Source organism: Rhinatrema bivittatum, chromosome 3, assembly GCF_901001135.1.
Source record: "Rhinatrema bivittatum chromosome 3, aRhiBiv1.1, whole genome shotgun sequence".
NCBI lineage: Eukaryota > Metazoa > Chordata > Amphibia > Gymnophiona > Rhinatrematidae > Rhinatrema > Rhinatrema bivittatum.
In genome coordinates, this window is record NC_042617.1 from 357580897 (window position 1) to 357599092 (window position 18196).

General features: G+C 44.5%; 1 protein-coding gene across 2 annotated transcripts in view; it reads left to right on the top strand.

The window, feature by feature from the left end:
• Positions 1-18196, top strand: part of MDN1 (midasin AAA ATPase 1) — a 765271-nt gene that overhangs the window by 462900 nt on the left and 284175 nt on the right. For both annotated transcript variants that reach the window (XM_029595415.1, XM_029595414.1), the window contains exon 58: positions 5674-5800. In XM_029595415.1, coding sequence (XP_029451275.1) covers positions 5674-5800 — 127 coding nt within the window. The remainder of the gene's footprint in view (positions 1-5673; positions 5801-18196) is intronic.

The window sequence follows — 18196 nt, forward strand, 5'->3', positions numbered from 1 at the left end:
CAAGCAACATATATACACACTGGCTTTTCGAGGAGAACACTGAAGAGCTAAGCATGCTGCACGGGTATATGTAGGCTGACGTCAGAGTTGAAATCTGACTCTGTCTCCCATCTGCTATCAGGAGAGCACAATACCCATTGGTCCTGAGTCCATCTGTCTACACTAAAAAAAAACGAAATTATCGGGTAAGTAATTTCTCCATTTATTTTAATTTGTTAATTTTAAAAGGGATCCAATCACAGTCAAGACTGAATGGGTTATGTCCTCCTATCAGTAGAAGGAGACAGAGATCAAGAGGTTTGCTGAAGTTGCCCCTTATATGCATATGTGCCAACCTCAGCCTCCCAGTATTCTCTTTCTCCAGCAGATGACAGGCTAGCATCTTGTGCTGTCTGTAGCCCTAGTTAAGCTGGTTGAACAGAAGGCTTTGGCACCTCCTGCAGTTGAAAGGCTTATGCCTCCCTCTCCCAGTTGAGCAGAATCCCAGGATATGGTGGCTCCCAAGGTGAAAACTTTCTCCCTCTCTTGATAGTGTAGATCTAGGACCATTGTATAAATCTGGATTGGGGGCCTAGTGTTCCATGCTCCTCTCTCCTCTTGCCCCTCAGGTAAAAAAAAAAGAGGAAAATTAATGCATTCCTTTTTCTGCTCACGGCTGACATTAAAGTAAACATTTTTTAAAAATGGAGAGTGGTCCCAGAGCAGTGGTGCTAGCAGGAGTTCAGAGGCACTGGCAACTGTGCAACCCGAGTGGAGAACAGGGCGTGAAATAGCATGAGGCGAATAGACAGGCCTCCGCCATATTTCTCCCGAGCCGCAATGGTGAATTGGCTAGAAGGGAAATGTGGCAGAGTGCACTGCAGCAGCTACAAGATCAGCAGAAATTTTGAGCTGAGGAGCATAAGTCATACTAAGTGTTACAGGAGAAGGGAGGAACACTAGAACTCGGCAATTCTAGAATTTTAAAGGAGTTGGGAGAGAGCGAGCCAGCAGAAACCTTCGGGGCAGGCTAAGGTTGTTAGTCTCAGGAGCCAGAGCCTCCATTTCTTAGCCCCGTGGAGCAGGTAGAGAATGTGTTCATTTTTGGACCTTGATGTCCAAGGAATTGTCTTTCTACACCATGCTTTTTTTTGGCATGGTACAGTTCAGTCCTGTAATCAGTTCTGCCTTTTCTTGCCGTCCCTTCTATTTCAGGAATAAGGAAGAGTTTCAAGACTGGCATGAATTGGGATTTGGACCTGGATGAGAAGGCTGTTAACTCAGGTTACCCTGGAGGAATTCAGGGTCCCAAGGAGTAGTGAGGGCAACTTGGAGGAAGTCAAATGCCCACCTATAAAAGACTACAATTCATCCTTTTCATAGAGAGGAGCTGTCTTTCCTCATATCTCAAGCTTAAAGGTCATGATTGTTGCTGAGGAGAATATAGCAAGTTCCTCTACTCCCTCAGAGGGGCCTTTGATTAACCTATTGGAGCCCTAGCCCTTGCAGTCCTTTCTGCCGCAGTAAGCAGTGCGTGAATTCCTCAGAGGTTATGTTACTATGGACCCAGGAAAATGGGAGCAATCTGAGGAGGCTTTCTCACTGATTGTGGCTAATTATCAGGCCGATACAGTACAGTGCGCTCCGGAGCGCACTGTTAACCTGCTCTTGGACGCGCGTTTTCCCTTACCCCTTATTCAGTAAGGGGAGGAAAATGCGCAGCCAACCCGCGGCACCTAATAGCACCCTCAACATGCAAATGCATGTTGATGGCCCTATTAGGTATGTGCGCGGGATACAGAAAGTAAAATGTGCAGCCAAGTCGCACGTTTTACTTTCAGAAATTAGCACCGGCCCAAAGGTAGGCGCTAATTTCTTCCGGCACCTGGAAAGTGCACAGAAAAGCAGTAAAAACTGCTTTTCTGTGCACCCTCCGACTTAATATCATGGCGATATTAAGTTGGAGGTCCCGAAGAGTAAAAAATTTGAATTCGGCCCGTGGCTGTCGGGCCGAAAACCGGGCACTCAATTTTGCCGGCGTCCGGTTTCCGAGCCCGTGGCTGTCAGCGGGCTTGAGAACTGGCGCAGGCAAAATTGAGCGTCTGCTGTCAAACCCGCTGACAGCCGCCGCTCCTGTCAAAAAGGAGGCGCTAGGGACGCGCTAGTGTCCCTAGCGCCTCCTTTTGCCCGTTTTTACCGCCAGGCCTAATTTAAATACAGAATCGTGCGCACCGGCAAGTGGCTGGTGCGCGCGCCGGGAGAGCAGGCGTTTGCCTGCTCTCCCGCGGACTTTACTATATCGGCCTGTCTGGAAGATGGCCCTAAAGGCAATGAGAAAATCCTACAGCCGAAGAAGAGAAAAAAACTTGGAAATACTGGTTGCATTGATGTAACATCCTATGGCCTCTTGGGGGTTGAGTCTTGCAGAAGGTTACCAGAATTTGGAACCTGGTGATTTTGATAGCACTAAATTGGTCTAATGTCCCTGATTTTTGGATTTCCTGACTATCGAGGAAGGGAAAACTGAAGTTCCCGCAGGGCAGGGTGTTGCATCTGTGGAACCTTGGGCAAAGGTTCTCACTACCAGCAGGTGGACCCAGGTGTGGCAGAGACTGAAGTGGGGCTTCACCTATACCAGCCCTAGTTTCCCTGAAGTTTGATTCTTTGGGTGCCAGAGCCAGAACGACTTAGGCGAGGGTCTCTTGGAGTAGCGGAATCCAGGGTCAGGCTAGTGTCACAAGCGGGCAGCTAGCAGTTGAGACAAGTAGTCGAAGGTGTGTGGCAAACAGGCAAGATGAGAATCCAAGCAGTAGTCAGGGGAAGGCAGCTGGCAGCAAAACGAGGGTCCAAGTAGGGGTCAATACCAGGTATCCATCCGAGAAGGTGGGAAGTGGAGCAGGAACCGAATCAGGTAAGGCAGACAGGGCAGGTACAGGCTGAGCAGGCAAGGTAGGAACAGGCCGGGCATACAAGGCAGGAACAGGCTGGACCTGTTGCTAAGGCAAGGAAGTGTCTCTGAGGAGCCCTTATAGGTCCAGGGCAGATGATTTAGTCAGCAGGTGCCATGGCTTTTTCCCACCATGGGCCCTATAAAGAGTGGCCATCGGGCATGCACATGCTAGGGAGGGGCGCCTAGAGGCAGTGATCATGGCGGCTTCCTGCTGCGTCGTAGGATCAGCTGAGCCTGACGGGTAAATAGTGCAGCTTGTGGGGTTCTCCTGTGGGCTGCGAAACGCAACTTAGGGGGTCTCTTGGTGCAGAGACCAGTAGTGTTCAAAGATCTGATTCCATTCTGTCTTATGACTTGGCCATAGATAGACCACATCTAGCAAAGAGACTATTCAGACAAGATGGTTGTCATACTTTTGCAGGCCCAGAAGAAACCTGCTTCCCTAACATATGTATGTTTGGCAGATATTTGAAGATTAGTGTTCAGACAGGGCAATTTCCCTTTTGATGGTGTGTCAAACTACAATCTTAACCTTTTGCAGGAGGGCCTGAAGGATGGACTAGTACTTAAGTTTTTGAATGTACAGGTGGTAGCTATCACATGCTGTACAGGCCAGTTTCAAGGTTCATCTTTGGTGGCTCTTCCTGATGTCTCACATTTACTGAGGAGGATGAAGCATATCTTCTTTCATGGGATCTGGATTTGATCCTCAGGGCCTTAATCACAGCTCCTTTTGAAACATAAGGGTGTGTTTCCAAAAGACTTGATTTGAAAATGATTTTTCTAGTAGCAATTTGTTCAGCGAGGCAAATTTTGTAGTTCTAAGCCTAGTCCTATGGAGAGCCTTTGCTGAGGTTTTTGGAAGAGGCAGTAGAAACATGCAAGGATCCATCCTTTTTATCTAAGGGGGGCTCACAGTTTTCCTCTTCCAAGAAAGGTTCTTTGCTGTAGTTTTAAGGATCTACAGACTGAATATCTGAAGAGTCATCCTGCAAGATTCAAAATGACTAACCAAGTTAGAAGACTGAACATTTGTTAATTCTCTTGAATGCATGAAGGAAGGGGGAGGTGACTTCTAAGGCTTCAGTAGCTCGATAGTTTGTTCATTCAGTTGCTCAGAGACCTTAGGGCTCATTCCACTAGGGTTCAGGCCTCTGTGAGCAGAGCTATATTTTATGACTCTGTTGAGAGATTTGCAGGACAGCTACTTTTACATTCTTTAATTCATGCACAAAACATCATCTGGATGTTAGAGCAAAAGCGTGTGCTGCCTTTGAATCAAGTGTTATGAGAGCAGGGCTGGCAGTTATCCCAGCCAATCTGAGGAATGGTATATACCACTTGTCTGGCGAGACAAAAGTGAAAGATTTAAACTTGCTAACTTTTTTCCTTTTTTTGCCAAACCAGTCCAGGATCTGCCCAGCCTGCTGATCAATGCCTTGTTAGTTTTAAACTTGTTTGATGGAATTATAGATTTCCCATTATTACTGGGGATATCTTTATTTTCTCCTTTTAGTAAAGGTTCTGGGGCCTTTATTAGGCTTCTTGTTGGCAGGCTTCCTGAGGTTTGGGGGAAATCGCTGCTGGTTTCTGCCTTGTAAAGTCTCCTGGTTAAGAGAGGGAGTAATTATCGACTCGTTAAAAATAATACTGGCAGATTGTCAAAACATGACCCTGTATAGGGTTCTGCTGGTAGGGGGAGCATAACCTACTTGTCTGGATTGATCTTGCAGGGCTGGAGGAAAGGTAAATTTAAATTTCACTTTTTTTTTTTTTTCAGCTACATGGTAACCTGCCTAGTTACACAAATGTGTAATTAGAGTTATGGATGTTTCACCTCTCATGGATCCCTTGATATTTTTGCATGGGCTTCCTGTTCCTAAGAGATGCCTGGCAAGAAAATGTTAAATGATCTCACCTACTTATAGTTGCTGAAAGGAAGGGTTGCTAAAGCTCCTTTTGCACAAGAGTTCCACAGTGCTTCCCTGATATGTTTGTTCTGTAGGAGTTTTTTTTGTAGGGACAGGTAGCCTATAGTGGGATACAATTAGGGACATCGTTTTCAGTTTTTATTATATTTTTCCTGCAGATTTCAATGTGATAAAATCACTGGTTACCGACTAAGATTATTGTTTTCCCTGATTCTGTACAAGATTTCTTGAATAATTGTAAAATTGCATAAATAAATTTAAAAAAAAAAAAAAATCACTGGGATTTTTTTCTTGTTATAAGTCATTTTTTTCTATTGTGTTTTTTTTAAATTTAAATCATCACATTAAAATTACCAGGCAAACTGAAAACAAAGGTCCTTAGATACGATGAATCATAAAGCCCTAGCCACCTTTGTGTTTTAATGACAGTTCTGGCCACCAAGTAGAGAAGAATGATAACTGGGTAGTAGCATTGGGCTGTCATGAGATTCTCCTCACATTCGGATACCATGGCTTTGAAGGGACATAGAGGACGAGGAAGGAGAGAATCCTTGTCAGTCTCCTTAGATGTTTATGCTTATCCACTTAAATTGAGATGAACACAGATTAGGGTTTTCCTTCTGAGTTTTTGTAGGTGTGCATAGTTATCTTGCACATTAGCCCTTCATATGTATGATATTCAGTGTACAGAGACTGGTAGACTTCATTAAGATTTAAGAGATTTAAAATATTTTGAAATAATGACCATTTGTACATGGAATATCATAATTCCCCCAGCATGCACTGGAGTGATTTTGTGTAATTTTCTTGCAGAAAGAAGGGATGTGAGAAAATGAGCCTATCTGCAGAGCTGAGACAGCACATGGCCTTTTGTCTTAGGTGGACATATGCTTCATCTCAACAGCTACAGGGCCTATGGTACCTGCTACACTTCAGTGAGGTAACAATGAGAAGAGATAGTTTGGTAAAACTATCTAATAGGTTCCTGCTCTTGTATCCTTCAAATAAAACCATCCACTGGAATGTTCAGTATTGCCCTGAGAACTAGTCTGATAATGCCACCAGTCTGGCCTAATATTTAACTTGAAATATAAGGTGTGTGTGTATAAAGCTGTGACCACAGCTGGATCTTTTAAGTAAACCACAAGCCAGTATTTACTTTTAGCCTTGCCATTCTTGTTGATTTTTATTGTATGGGCTTAGCTTAGATTTATATAAAACTTTCATTTTGGGGAAAAGCATAAATTGCTTTCTTTTTGAGCCTGGGTGTACAGTTGTGTAAATATGCATGTATACTGAAGCACATTCTTCCTGTGACTATGGTGTCATCAGAGGTTTCTCAAATAAAACATTTACAATGCTACAGAAACTCTGGGTAAGACTGTATGGTGTTCCCATTACCAATGTTCCCTCTAATTTCCGACATGCTATGTGCGTAAAAATTTGTTGTGTGCAACTTTTCCAAAACTTAACTTAATGTTGTGCGTCCAAACTCACAACTCAGCCTACTGGAGTTAAAAAAAAAAAAAAAAAAAAAAAAAAAAAGTGAAGACCAAGTGAAATGTTAACAAGTTTATATACTACTTAACTAAAGAGCTACTAAGGTGTATAGCAAGTAGAAAGCGAAACGGTTTATTTGTTTTATACCATATATACTGGGCGACTGCGCCTCATAACTCAGTTCACAACTTCACAGTCCATAATATTTACATTTTTTCCCTGTGGTCTTTGACATTTGTCCATTCGTTATAGATTCTGTCGATCTATATTTCCGCCATCTAGTTGATAGTTCTTCACACGCATGATCATATCCAAATGCTCTGTCTGTAACCGATTCTGCGATTTGGTTTTCGTAGTGTTCATTAAACCGAAGCTACATTCACAGTCTACACTGGATGCCATGAATATTCCTCCAATATCCATCAACACAGCGAGGTCTTTGAATTGTTCATTTTGACTTAAACAGCAACATAGATGACAAATTTGAAACAACTTTGTCTTTGATTTTCTCAGCAACAACGAATTTGAAGTCATTGTGTTGGTCAACTACTGTTAACTCCTCAGGCAGAAACTCTTTATATTGAGCACAAAGTGATTTTATGTTTCCAAAATGGAAGTCACAATTGACAAGTGACCCAATATCAAACGCAGCCCATGCCTGTACTTCCTCTTCTGGAAACCTTTCATCCAGATGGACACACAAGAGATTGATAAATGTGATCAGTGAGCTTGTATCGACTGCACTATTGGTTGGTACCTGTAATAGTGCTTTAACATTTTGACTTCACTGAGGTGAGCTTGTTTGAACAAGATCAGAAGTCAATATCTGTTTGCCTCAAGCTAGATGTTGAGCTTCTAGAGTTGTTAAACCCTTCTGAAGAAGAGGAGACAATGAAGCCAAATCTGATAGAACATCATTCAAAATTTCCAGAGCTACCCTAAACTCAGAAGTGCTCAGTTTTTTGAAACAGTTTTTGGCAATTGGGTCTTTTCCCCACTCTTCCTCATAATATTGTAACAAAACAGCATAGTTTCGAACTATAGCTTACACAGCAAAATGCCTTGACACCCATTGCACTTCATTTAAAGGTCTGAATGCCACTGAATCATGCTCTGAGGCATCAATTTCTTGAAATTTAACTCTTTTCGAAATAGGTCTACTACACACAGAGTACACAATTCTGATAAGAGTTTCAATGTCTTGCATCAGTTTGACTTCTTTCCATGTATCAGTTATTCCTAAATCTTCACGATGTGCTACATAGTGTTGCTGAGTTACGTGTGGGATTTCTTTTTTCAACTGCACTGCTACTCCATTTTTTCTTCCGAACATAAGAGGGCTCTGTCTGATGTAAACATAACCATCTTCCTTAAATCAAGCTTGTTTGCTGTATAAAAGAGTTTGATGGCAGATACGATTAAAGCAGCATTGCAATGTTCTAATCGCAAAATGCCACCAAACGATACTTTGTAATCCAAAGCCTTGCTAGGCCAATACTTAAAGTATTAAGCATTTGGTCAAAGAGATGTCAGTGCTTTCATCAACGGTCAGTGTGGAACAATGCCGAAGAAATTTCTTGCATTATATCATTTTGAACAACGCTGTTGATGACTTCAAGAAATTCAAATGCGTAATTTTTACTTCTCCAACTATCTGGCAGCTTTACAAATTTGGCCATGTGTTCATTTATATCTGTAACAGCCAGCATAGAGGAGTTCAATTTGATGGCTAGCAAGACGCTGTCAATCAGGACCTTTATCTCATCTGGATTTGAACGCTTCTGTTCTACAACGATTTGCCTCCTTTGCTTTTCTTCTGGAGTCTCTAGTAACAGGTTCTTCAACCCACCACGAAATAGTGGATTCATATTTTTCAATTTTGTTACACTGTTGATGTGAGATGTACTTACTAGATGTCTTTTGAGGAAATCCAGTTTCCAGACCTCGTTCCAACTTTTACCTGTAGAAATCTCTCCTACAGCTTTCGCTTCAGCACAGATCAGACAAATGACTCCTTTATCTTCATCATACGAAAAAATTTCACGCAGGGCTACACGAGTTAGGCCATACGACTTTGCGGTATTAGTTTCAACAGTCTCACCTAGCCATTCGGATTTAAATGATGTAGCTGTTCTCTTGCGTTTAACACCTTTACTCATTTCGGTTTTTATGCGTTCAAATCTTATCTTAATTGTAATTAACTTAAATATTATCAACTTTATTTAAACTTAACCAGTTGACACTATCTTTTTCTAATGTTCTTTATAAATGATTTATATTGCCACATGGCATCATATACACTGTTATCTAGCTGCTGACGCAGAGTATAGATTCTTGTATGCGTGTGTACTGTGTAGCCTAGCAATGCTAGCATCCCTCCCATCCACACTGTGCCGCTGTACCCTGAACCGCTGCAGCTATGCCATTGGAGGTTGGGAGTATGAACTCTCCCTGACCTCATCCCATTAATGACCTAGCAGGCTAGCAGTCAATTCTAAGTAATAGGTGGCATCCTGGCCTCTGTCAGAGCCGCATCAGTGTGTGCACTTAGGCATAAATTCACTGGGGTTGGAGACGTGATGACGTCACCAGCGGGCATGGCGGCTTAGGCGTTCGCTCCCGGCTCTGCCCTGTACATTTGCGCTCTGATCAGCTGCAAACGCTCTATTTTTTCCGCGCAAATCGGCGATCCCGCTTCTCCGACGGTTCGAGATGGCGGGGAAGAAAAAAAATGTGAACTTAAAACAGTTCGCCTACGAGAAAATGGACGTCGCAGACGACACCCCTGCAGCGGAGCAGGCCGCTGAGGGAGACGTGGCGCACGAGCTCGAACACGTGGCGCCGCAGTCTCTGCATGATCTACCTTCTCGCTCAGAGTTGCGAGAATGGTTCATAGAACTACGTGCCGATATGCGGCAACACAAACAGGAGTTACAGACCCTGATAGCGGATGTTAAGGAGGATCTAGCCTCAATGGGCCGGCGGGTCGATGAACTGGATACCAGGATGGAAGCACAGGAGGAATTTACGCATCGAACTCGCGAATTGCAAAAAGTAAGCAGGGCGGAGCACATGAGTATGGAAGAAAAATTAGAAGACCTAGAGAATAGGTCACGTCGCAATAACTTGCGTATCAGGGGGATCCCTGAGACGCCAGCTTTCACAGACTGCAGGGAGGTGGCTACTCGATTGCTTCGTTTTATTATGCAGGCGGAGCCGCCAGCTGGTGCGGACGAGGAACGGCCCTCCCTCACCTATAACGTTGAAAGAGCGCATCGGGTGCAAGGCCCTCGCAACGGAGATCGGCCCAGGGACATACTGCTCTGTATGCAGATATTTCGGGAGAAGGAGCGAATTTATCTGGTGTCCAGGAAGCAGCGTGAGTGGGTCTGGGAAGGCCACAAAGTAAGCATCTTCGTGGATTTGGCAGCCTCCACACTCCGCAAGCGCTATGAACTGCGAGCTGCGACAACGATCCTGCAGGAGAAGCAGATCCGCTACAGATGGACATTTCCCTTTGGGCTTCTATTCACTACTGAGGGGGTCACGTATCGCCTCAAGACACTGGCGGAAGCGAAGGAGGCCTTCAATAAAGCTAACATCCCTCATGCCCTGCCTGCCAGTAAGCCGGAAGAACTACCCTATCGGATGACTACTACACCCGGGTGGCGGAGAGTGGGCAATAATAACCGCCTGGCTCGACAGAAGTCTAATCAGGGCTCTGGTTCCTGAGGTCTGCGATTGGACGATTGATTCTTTGTGCCGCATTGATGCTTGCAGCTTTCAGAAATTGCAACGCTTCATCTCTCATTAATACAGGACATTATCTTGCTGCGTAAGTCCCCGGCAGGATTTGTTTTCCCTCAAGTTTAACCTTGTTATTTAACATGATGATCGGGACAAATACGCTCTAGTATGCGAATATTGAGCGGGTTGAGCTTAGTGCTCGATGGTGTGTTCACGTTCTCAGATTGTAGGTATCCAGGGCGAGGATACATGTGTATTGGGGGGATCGGGAAGGTTGGGTAGGGGGACCATGAGTTCGCACTATTGTTATGCTTTGTTCAGTTTTCTACAATCTGCTGTCTGGCGGGAGGGGGGGGACATTGTAAGGACGCTGGTGGGAGTGTCGTGTTATCTGTATGGCGATGAAGGTGTGGTCCCTTAACGTTAAGGGCCTTAATTCCCCCAAAAAGAGGTACCTTTTGCAGAGGGATTTGCAACAACAACAGGTATCAATAGCCTTTATCCAGGAAACGCACTTGCGTAGGCACCATGAACGCCTGCTGCAGCTGGCGGGTTACCCACACGTGTATTTAGCAGCCAGCACCCGTGGCAATAAGTATGCTGGGGTGGGCATTCTGATGGCCAGCTCCATACCATATACATATGTATCTCACATAGCGGATCCCAATGGGAGGTATCTTTTCTTAAAGATCAAGCTAGACCAGCATGTATACACGCTCATTAATATCTATGCCCCCAATAGGGACCAAGGATGTTTCTTGCGCTCTTTAGTGGATAAATTGAACCACTATATAGAAGGTCAGGTACTGTGGGGGGGTGATCATAATTTGGTACGCAATCCGAGAATGGATACATCCCATCGCCTGAAAGCAGACAGTTGGGCAGCCTCCTCTGAATTGACCAACGTGATTTCTCTCTGGGGGTTAGTAGATATATGGCGCTCGCGAAACCCCTTTTCAAGAATGTACACTTTCTTTTCACACCCCCACACATCCTACTCCAGGATAGACTTTTTTCTAGTAGACAAGGGGTTGCAGAACCAGGTAGCGGACGTGGGGATAGGAGACATCACGTGGTCAGACCACGCTCCGGTATGGGTGACGCTGACTCTGTCCACGGTGGATATGGGCATTCGATATTGGAGGTTACGAGAGGAGCTACTGGGGGACGAGGAGCAGTGTCGGGTAGTTAATGAATACCTTGAAGAGTATTTTCTAAATAACACGGGCTCCGTAGCAGCGGCAGGATCTTTGTGGGAATGCTCTAAATTAGTTATTCGCGGGAAGCTCATTGCACTTGCCACTGTGGGGAAAAAAGCCAGAGAAAAGCGCAGAACAGAACTTCTTGGTAGGTTGAGCGGGTTGGCTCGTCAGCATGCATGCACCTTAAACTCTGAATTGTTACGACAGTTGAGTGCAGTACGCACAGAATTGCACATGCTGGATGCCGCCTGGGTTGCACACGCTCTGGAGCGTACTCACCAAAAATTCTTTGAGGGCTCCAATAAAGCAGGCCGCATATTGGCTCGCCAGCTGAAGCAGCGTTCTATACAGAACAATATCGCCAAGATAAAGAACCCAGAAGGGAGGTATGTCACTTCTTCAGCGGGGATTAGAGAGTGTTTTACCAAATTCTATGAGTCCCTCTATAAAAAAGATGATACTATATCAGCCCAGTCCATTGGGCAGTACCTTACGGATTTACAACTACCGGGTCTTACTGTAGCACAGCAGGCTACTCTTGATGAGCCGATTAATGTAGCGGAGGTTCAGGCGGCCATTCGAGATCTAAAGGCCGGCAAAGCCCCGGGTCTCGACGGCTTCTCTAGTGCGTATTATAAGAAATGCAGCGCATCCCTTCTTACGCCCTTAGTGACTTATTTTAATAGTTTGCGGGAGGGGGATTTTTTACCCCCACACACGAATTCAGCCGGCATCACTGTGTTGGCAAAACCAGGTAGGGACCCCAATCTCTGCAGTTCCTACAGACCGATATCCCTCATTAACCTGGATCTAAAGATCTTGGCGAAGATACTAGCAGCACGTCTCAATATAGTCCTTCCGGGGATGGTCCACAGGGATCAAGTAGGGTTTATCCCGCAAAGAATGGCGGCAGATAATGTGCGTAAGGTCACTGATATTCTGTGGTGGGCTAAGAAACAGAACATGCCGTTGTTGCTCCTGGCTATTGACGCAGAAAAGGCATTTGATCTAGTGCACTGGGAGTTCCTGTTTGCCACTTTAGACAAAATGAATTTTGGGCCTGTCTATCTACAGTGGCTTCATGTACTATATCATCTTCCCACTGCGCGCATAAAGGTTAATGGGGGATATGGAACTGAGTTCCCGGTACAACGTGGGACTCGACAGGGATGTCCGCTCTCGCCCTTATTGTTTGCACTCTTTTTAGAGCCTTTTACAACGCGAATCCGTAACTCTGCTAAAATCACGGGTGTCAGTCTAGGGGATCTCCACATGAAATTGTCTCTCTTTGCAGACGACATTCTCATGACTGTCACCAACCCTAACACCTCCCTCCGGGAAATCACCTCTGAGATCACTGCTTTTAGTGCGGTCTCCGGTTTTAAAATCAATCTAGATAAATCCGAGATTCTCAATGTATCAGTCGACCCTAACACTATACAGGACTTACAACGGCTATACCCGTTTAAGATAGCAAAAGGTGCCATTAAATATCTTGGGGTGCATATCGGGGCTGACCTTGATGCCTTATACGACCTCAATTACACACCCCTTTTGGGTAAAATTAGGAAAGACTTACAGGCTTGGGACAGGGGTCACCATTCGTGGATGGGGCGCATAGCTATTGTAAAAATGAACATTTTACCCAGATTTTTATATCTGTTTATCACCCTATCTATTCATCTCAGCTCTGCTTTGTTGAAGTCCTGGCAGAAGATCTTATTTGATTTCATTTGGCGCAGGCGACCCCCAAGACTATCACGTCGTTTGTTATATTTACCTAGGGACAGGGGAGGTTTGGGAGTGCCTCATCTAGCGAAATACTATGTGGCGGCTCAGTTACTTGTGATCACAGACTGCCATAGGATCACCACAGCCAAACAATGGGTCGCCTTTGCAGACCGCATCTTGGGGCATATGCCACTAGCGGCCTTGGCCTGGCAGCCACGCGATACATGGGTTTTTGTGGATGCATTATCTCCATCCATTAACACCACTATACGCTTATGGGATAAGTGGAAGAAACTAATTATAGGCACCCGCCAGTATTTCTATTCTACGCACCTTACTCATTTATGCAACTTCCCTGCCGGGCATCATAATCCCTCTTTCCGGGGTTGGAAGTCTAGAGGCCTGTTCCAAATTGGGCACTTCTTGGGGGGCGGCTCTGCTATGACTTGGCCTCAACTTCAGAGCGCATATCAGCTACCTGCCACAGACTTTCTTACAGGATTTCAAATTTCCCATTTTCTCACAAGTGCTCCTGTACACCCCTCCATTGCCCAGGGTAAAACCCTATTTGAACATTACTGTGATGATGTGGATAAGAAGCGGGGAATGGTTTCTAAAATATATGTTCTCTTGTCTGAGGGTGCAGGTGAGAGCTTCCCACATACTAAAGCTTGGGAACAGGATTTGGAGAGGGCCATTACGGATGAGGAATGGTTACAATTATATACTATAGTAAAAAAGTGTTCTGTCTCAGCGAGTATGCAGGAAAACTGTTACAAGATGCTTACCAGATGGTACTTAACTCCTCATGTTCTCCATAAGCGTTATCCCACCCTCAGTGCAAAATGTTGGCGAAACTGTGGCAGTTGTGGCACGTACATGCATATGTGGTGGTCCTGTCCACAGGTGCGTTCTCTGTGGATCCAGGTGGCGAGATGGTTGGAGCAGGTACTACAAGTCCCTGATCTCTTAAATGCTGGGTTCATGCTCATTAGCTTGCCGCACAAAGATATGACCAAACACCAAACTTTATTATGTCAACAGGTTTTTATTGCTACAAGAATGGTTATAGCACAACACTGGAAGCAGCCTGTGCTTCCTGCACTTCCACGAGTACAGCAAAAGGTCCATTACATATGTCGGATGGCAGCAATCACAGCGGATTTACACAGAACTCAAACCCTCTTTCGGGATACTTGGAAACCCTTTTTGGCCTGGGAAAGTTTGGACACTGCCTAATCTTACTAACTTGTGATGTTACCTCTCTCGGACAACAGAACTATAACAGAGTATATGCTCAATCACCAGCAGCGGCCCGTTTTTAGTGGCTATTACTTATAAGTCATTAGCTGGGAACTCATGGTGAGGGAGGTGGGGGGATGGGTGGGGACTGGGGATAAAAGATGTTTATCACGTTTGAAAATGTTGAAGGACAATACGTTTGTCATGTGTTGCTTTGTTGTTCACTTTTGCTTGTCTTTGCTTCAACGCAATAAAATATAAATTTAAAAAAAAAAAAAAAAAATTCACTGGGGTTACAGAAACTTTGGAGCAAGTGTTTAAACCAATGCTATGGACTGTGTAGAGATGCGTCAGAGATATCTTAACCCACAGAGTGGCATAGACATTATGTAGCACACGTTAGGTGTCTCCCATCATTGCTGTGCAAGTATAATGATTTTATGCCTAATAATTTGCCTAGTTTTTGGAAAAACTCTAGGATTAAAAACTATGTGCACTAAACTTTGTACCATGTGCGCAGCCTTCACGGGCCGTGTGTGCGTCCAAACTTACAACTCAGCTTACTGGAGTTAAAGAAGTGAAGACCAAGTGAAATGTTAACATGTTTATATTCTTCTTAACTAAAGAGCTACTAAGGTGTATAGCGCACAGCTTAGAGGGAACACTGCCCATTATGCTCTGTCACAGTCTACACTGAGGGTTGTGTGTGGGTTACAGAAACATGATACGAAGGCTCCTCTACCCTCTGGGTACACCATACTTTTCCTCCTATTGACTCAACATTAAGCTGGCCAGTGAGGACTTCTGTTGTGGATCAAATAAACTCTTAAAACCAACAGCTGTGGAGAAAACTTCCTTTTTCATTAAATGCTACAGTTAATAAGGCACTGCATAACCTTATGGAGAGAGAGTAATAGAGTGCCACACAAGACACCAGTAGGAAGAAGTCTCTCAGATGATTTTACAGATAAGGCATTATAGAGGGTTTACATTTCATATATTTCCAACACTTAAACCAATAACTGGGTTACACAATTTTCAAAATATTTCTGACTGGCCATTCATTATAACCAATTCAAATGGCTATATGTAAATTTACTCTCACTCTGAATGCAAATGCTTTCTGTGAGCCTGCAACTAAGCTGGAATGTCAGCACGACCTTGGTGTGTTCTAAACATAACTCTGTAATACTGTAACCAAGTTACTTTCTAGCTTGCATAGCATTTTTATCTAGCATCTTCCCTTCTGCTGTGACTCTTTCTGGCAAAGAGCAAAACTGAAGCAGAAATGCTATAAAATACTTGAGTAATTATTAAGCTACTGATGATCAAAAAACTTAGAGCAAGGATGTGACTCCATGTGTGACATGTCAAAAAGTATTTCACTGCTTCTTTATATCGCTCTCCATCACAAGTTATCACTTCCCATCTGGTTTTACTTTGGTCTCCACACTGTGGGGTAGATTTTAAAAATTTGCGTACTTCTGTTCGCGCACCAGGCGTAGCCGCGCGTATCTTATAAAATCCGGGGTTGGCGCGCGCAAGGGGATGCACATTTGTGCAACCTGCGCGCGCCGAGCCCAGCGCGCTGCCTGTTCCCTCCAAGGCCGCTCCGATTTCGGAGCGGCCTTGGAGGGAAACTTTCCTTCGCCCTCCCCCCACCCCCCGGCCCTATCTAAACCCCCCCCCTTACCTTTGTTGGCAGATTTACGCCTGCTAAAAGCAGATGTAAATCTGCGCGCGCCATCACCCGACCCGGGGGCTGGTCCGGAGACCTCGACCACGCCTCCGGGCCGGCGGCACACCCCCTAAACGCTGCGTCATTTCGGGAACTCCTCCGACACGCTCCCGTCCCGCCCCCTCTCCGCCTCTTTTACGAAGCCCCGGGACTTGCGCACGCCGGCGGCCTATGCAAAATAGGTGCAGGGCATTTAAAAACCGCCCCTGTGTGCGCCTTTTCCTCTCTCAGAATTTCAGACGCAAAGAAAATAGCCTGTGAAATGGAGGTAAAGACTTTAATGGCTCTCTAGGAAAAAGTTGCCAAGTTCTGTGAAGGAACTGGCTACTTTGAATATAGAAAGCCAGTTCCTGTGGTATTGAATTAAGAGCATTCTCTTAGTCTTACACTTTTTTTCTTGTGTCTTCCCGTAGCTTCCTCTTCTCCTTGTGTTAGACTTCCATCTGAGTCAAAACATGCTTCAACTGGGGTTACAGACCTGAGTAACAAGAGTTAAATTTAGGAAACAGACTTGGGTCAGCAAAAGTACTGCTGATCCCTTGGGCAAAACTGCTTTTAAACTTTTAATCTAGGTTTAAAAGACTATATATAGATATATAGGTAGAGAGATAGAGATAGATCTCTCTTTTTTTTTTTTTTTTTAAATAACAGGAAACAAAATGTATAAAGGCTGACAACATAAGTCTGCGATTTAAGAAACTGTATCTATTTAAAAAATAGATCCTTCTTTGTATTCTGCAAAGGGTTGGGACTGTTAAAATGGAACTTGGCTTCTGACATTAGCCAAGCTTCCAATATCGCAATATGATTAGAATCCATTACAGAAAGTACTATATATATGTGTGTGTAAATTGAACTATTGTTCCAGTGATTACAATACAAATTTTGACTGCGTTAAATTTCATAAAACCTGTTGCCCTCTTCTGTGTGGAAAATACTATAATTTTAGTGTTTTATATGAAACATCTCACACAACACCCACTCACACACACCATCCTAAAAACATCACTACATGTCCTAGTGACTTTTTTTTTTTAAATATACAAAACTACCTCACATCCTAATCATGTGCTATATTATACAATATACTAGGCACAGCTGTTTCTTACTCATTTTGCCACAAGCCCAGTGTTCTCTGGGTCAGGCCGATACAGAAAAACGCGCGGGAGAGCTGGCGCGCTCACAGGCCACTCTCCTGGGCGCACGATTCAGGAGGGGGTGGCCTATGCAAATTAGGGCCCGTGGTAAAAAGAGGCACTAGGCACACTAGTGCATCCCTAGCACCTCCTTTTTGACAGGAGCGACGGCTGTCAGCAGGTTTGACATCTGACGCTCAATTTTGCCGGCGTCTGTTCTCAAATCCGCTAACAGCCACGGGTTCGGAAAATGGTCGCCGGCATAATTGAGCCGCGAGCCGATTTAACTTTTTTTTTGGGGGGGGGGGCCTCCAACTTAATATCGCTTTCATATTAAGTCAGAGGGTGTACAGAAAAGCAGTTTTTTTCTGCTTTTTGGTACACTTCCCCGGCGCCGGCAGAAATTAACACCAGGCTTTGGGCAGGCGTTAATTTTTTAAAGTAAAATGTGCGGCTTCGCTGCACATTTTGCTTTCTGGATTGCACGGGAATAACTAATAGGGCCATCAACATGCATTTGCATGTTGCGGGCACTATTAGTTTCGAGTGGGGGGGTTGGCAGCGCGTTTTCGATGCGCTATTACCCCTTACTAATAAGGGGTAAAGCTAGCATGTCAAAAATGCGTGGCCTACCCGGAGCACACTATACTGTATCGGCCCGTTTGTCACTGCATGTCATGGAGATCAGTTCAAAAATAGGTGCCAACAGTTCTAGAGGTGATCAATGAACAAACAACCTCCAATACCACAGTTCAAGGATAGGATCCAACAATTCTAAAGTTGATTGATGAATAAAGGTCTACAAAAGCTTTTGTTTCAACCTGTTATGGGATTCTTTAGGAGGAACAAAGGCTGTTGCAGCGATCTTCACAAGATGATAATCCTAGCAAAACTTCACCCGAAGAACAGTCTTGTCAAAGACTCACCCGAACTGGGTTTGGTTTTCTGTAGCATCTCATCGAGTCTTATTCAAGCAGCTAAATAGTTAGTGAGCCATGCCACTCATCCAATGAATAACTGGTCAAAAGTTAGAGGCTTGC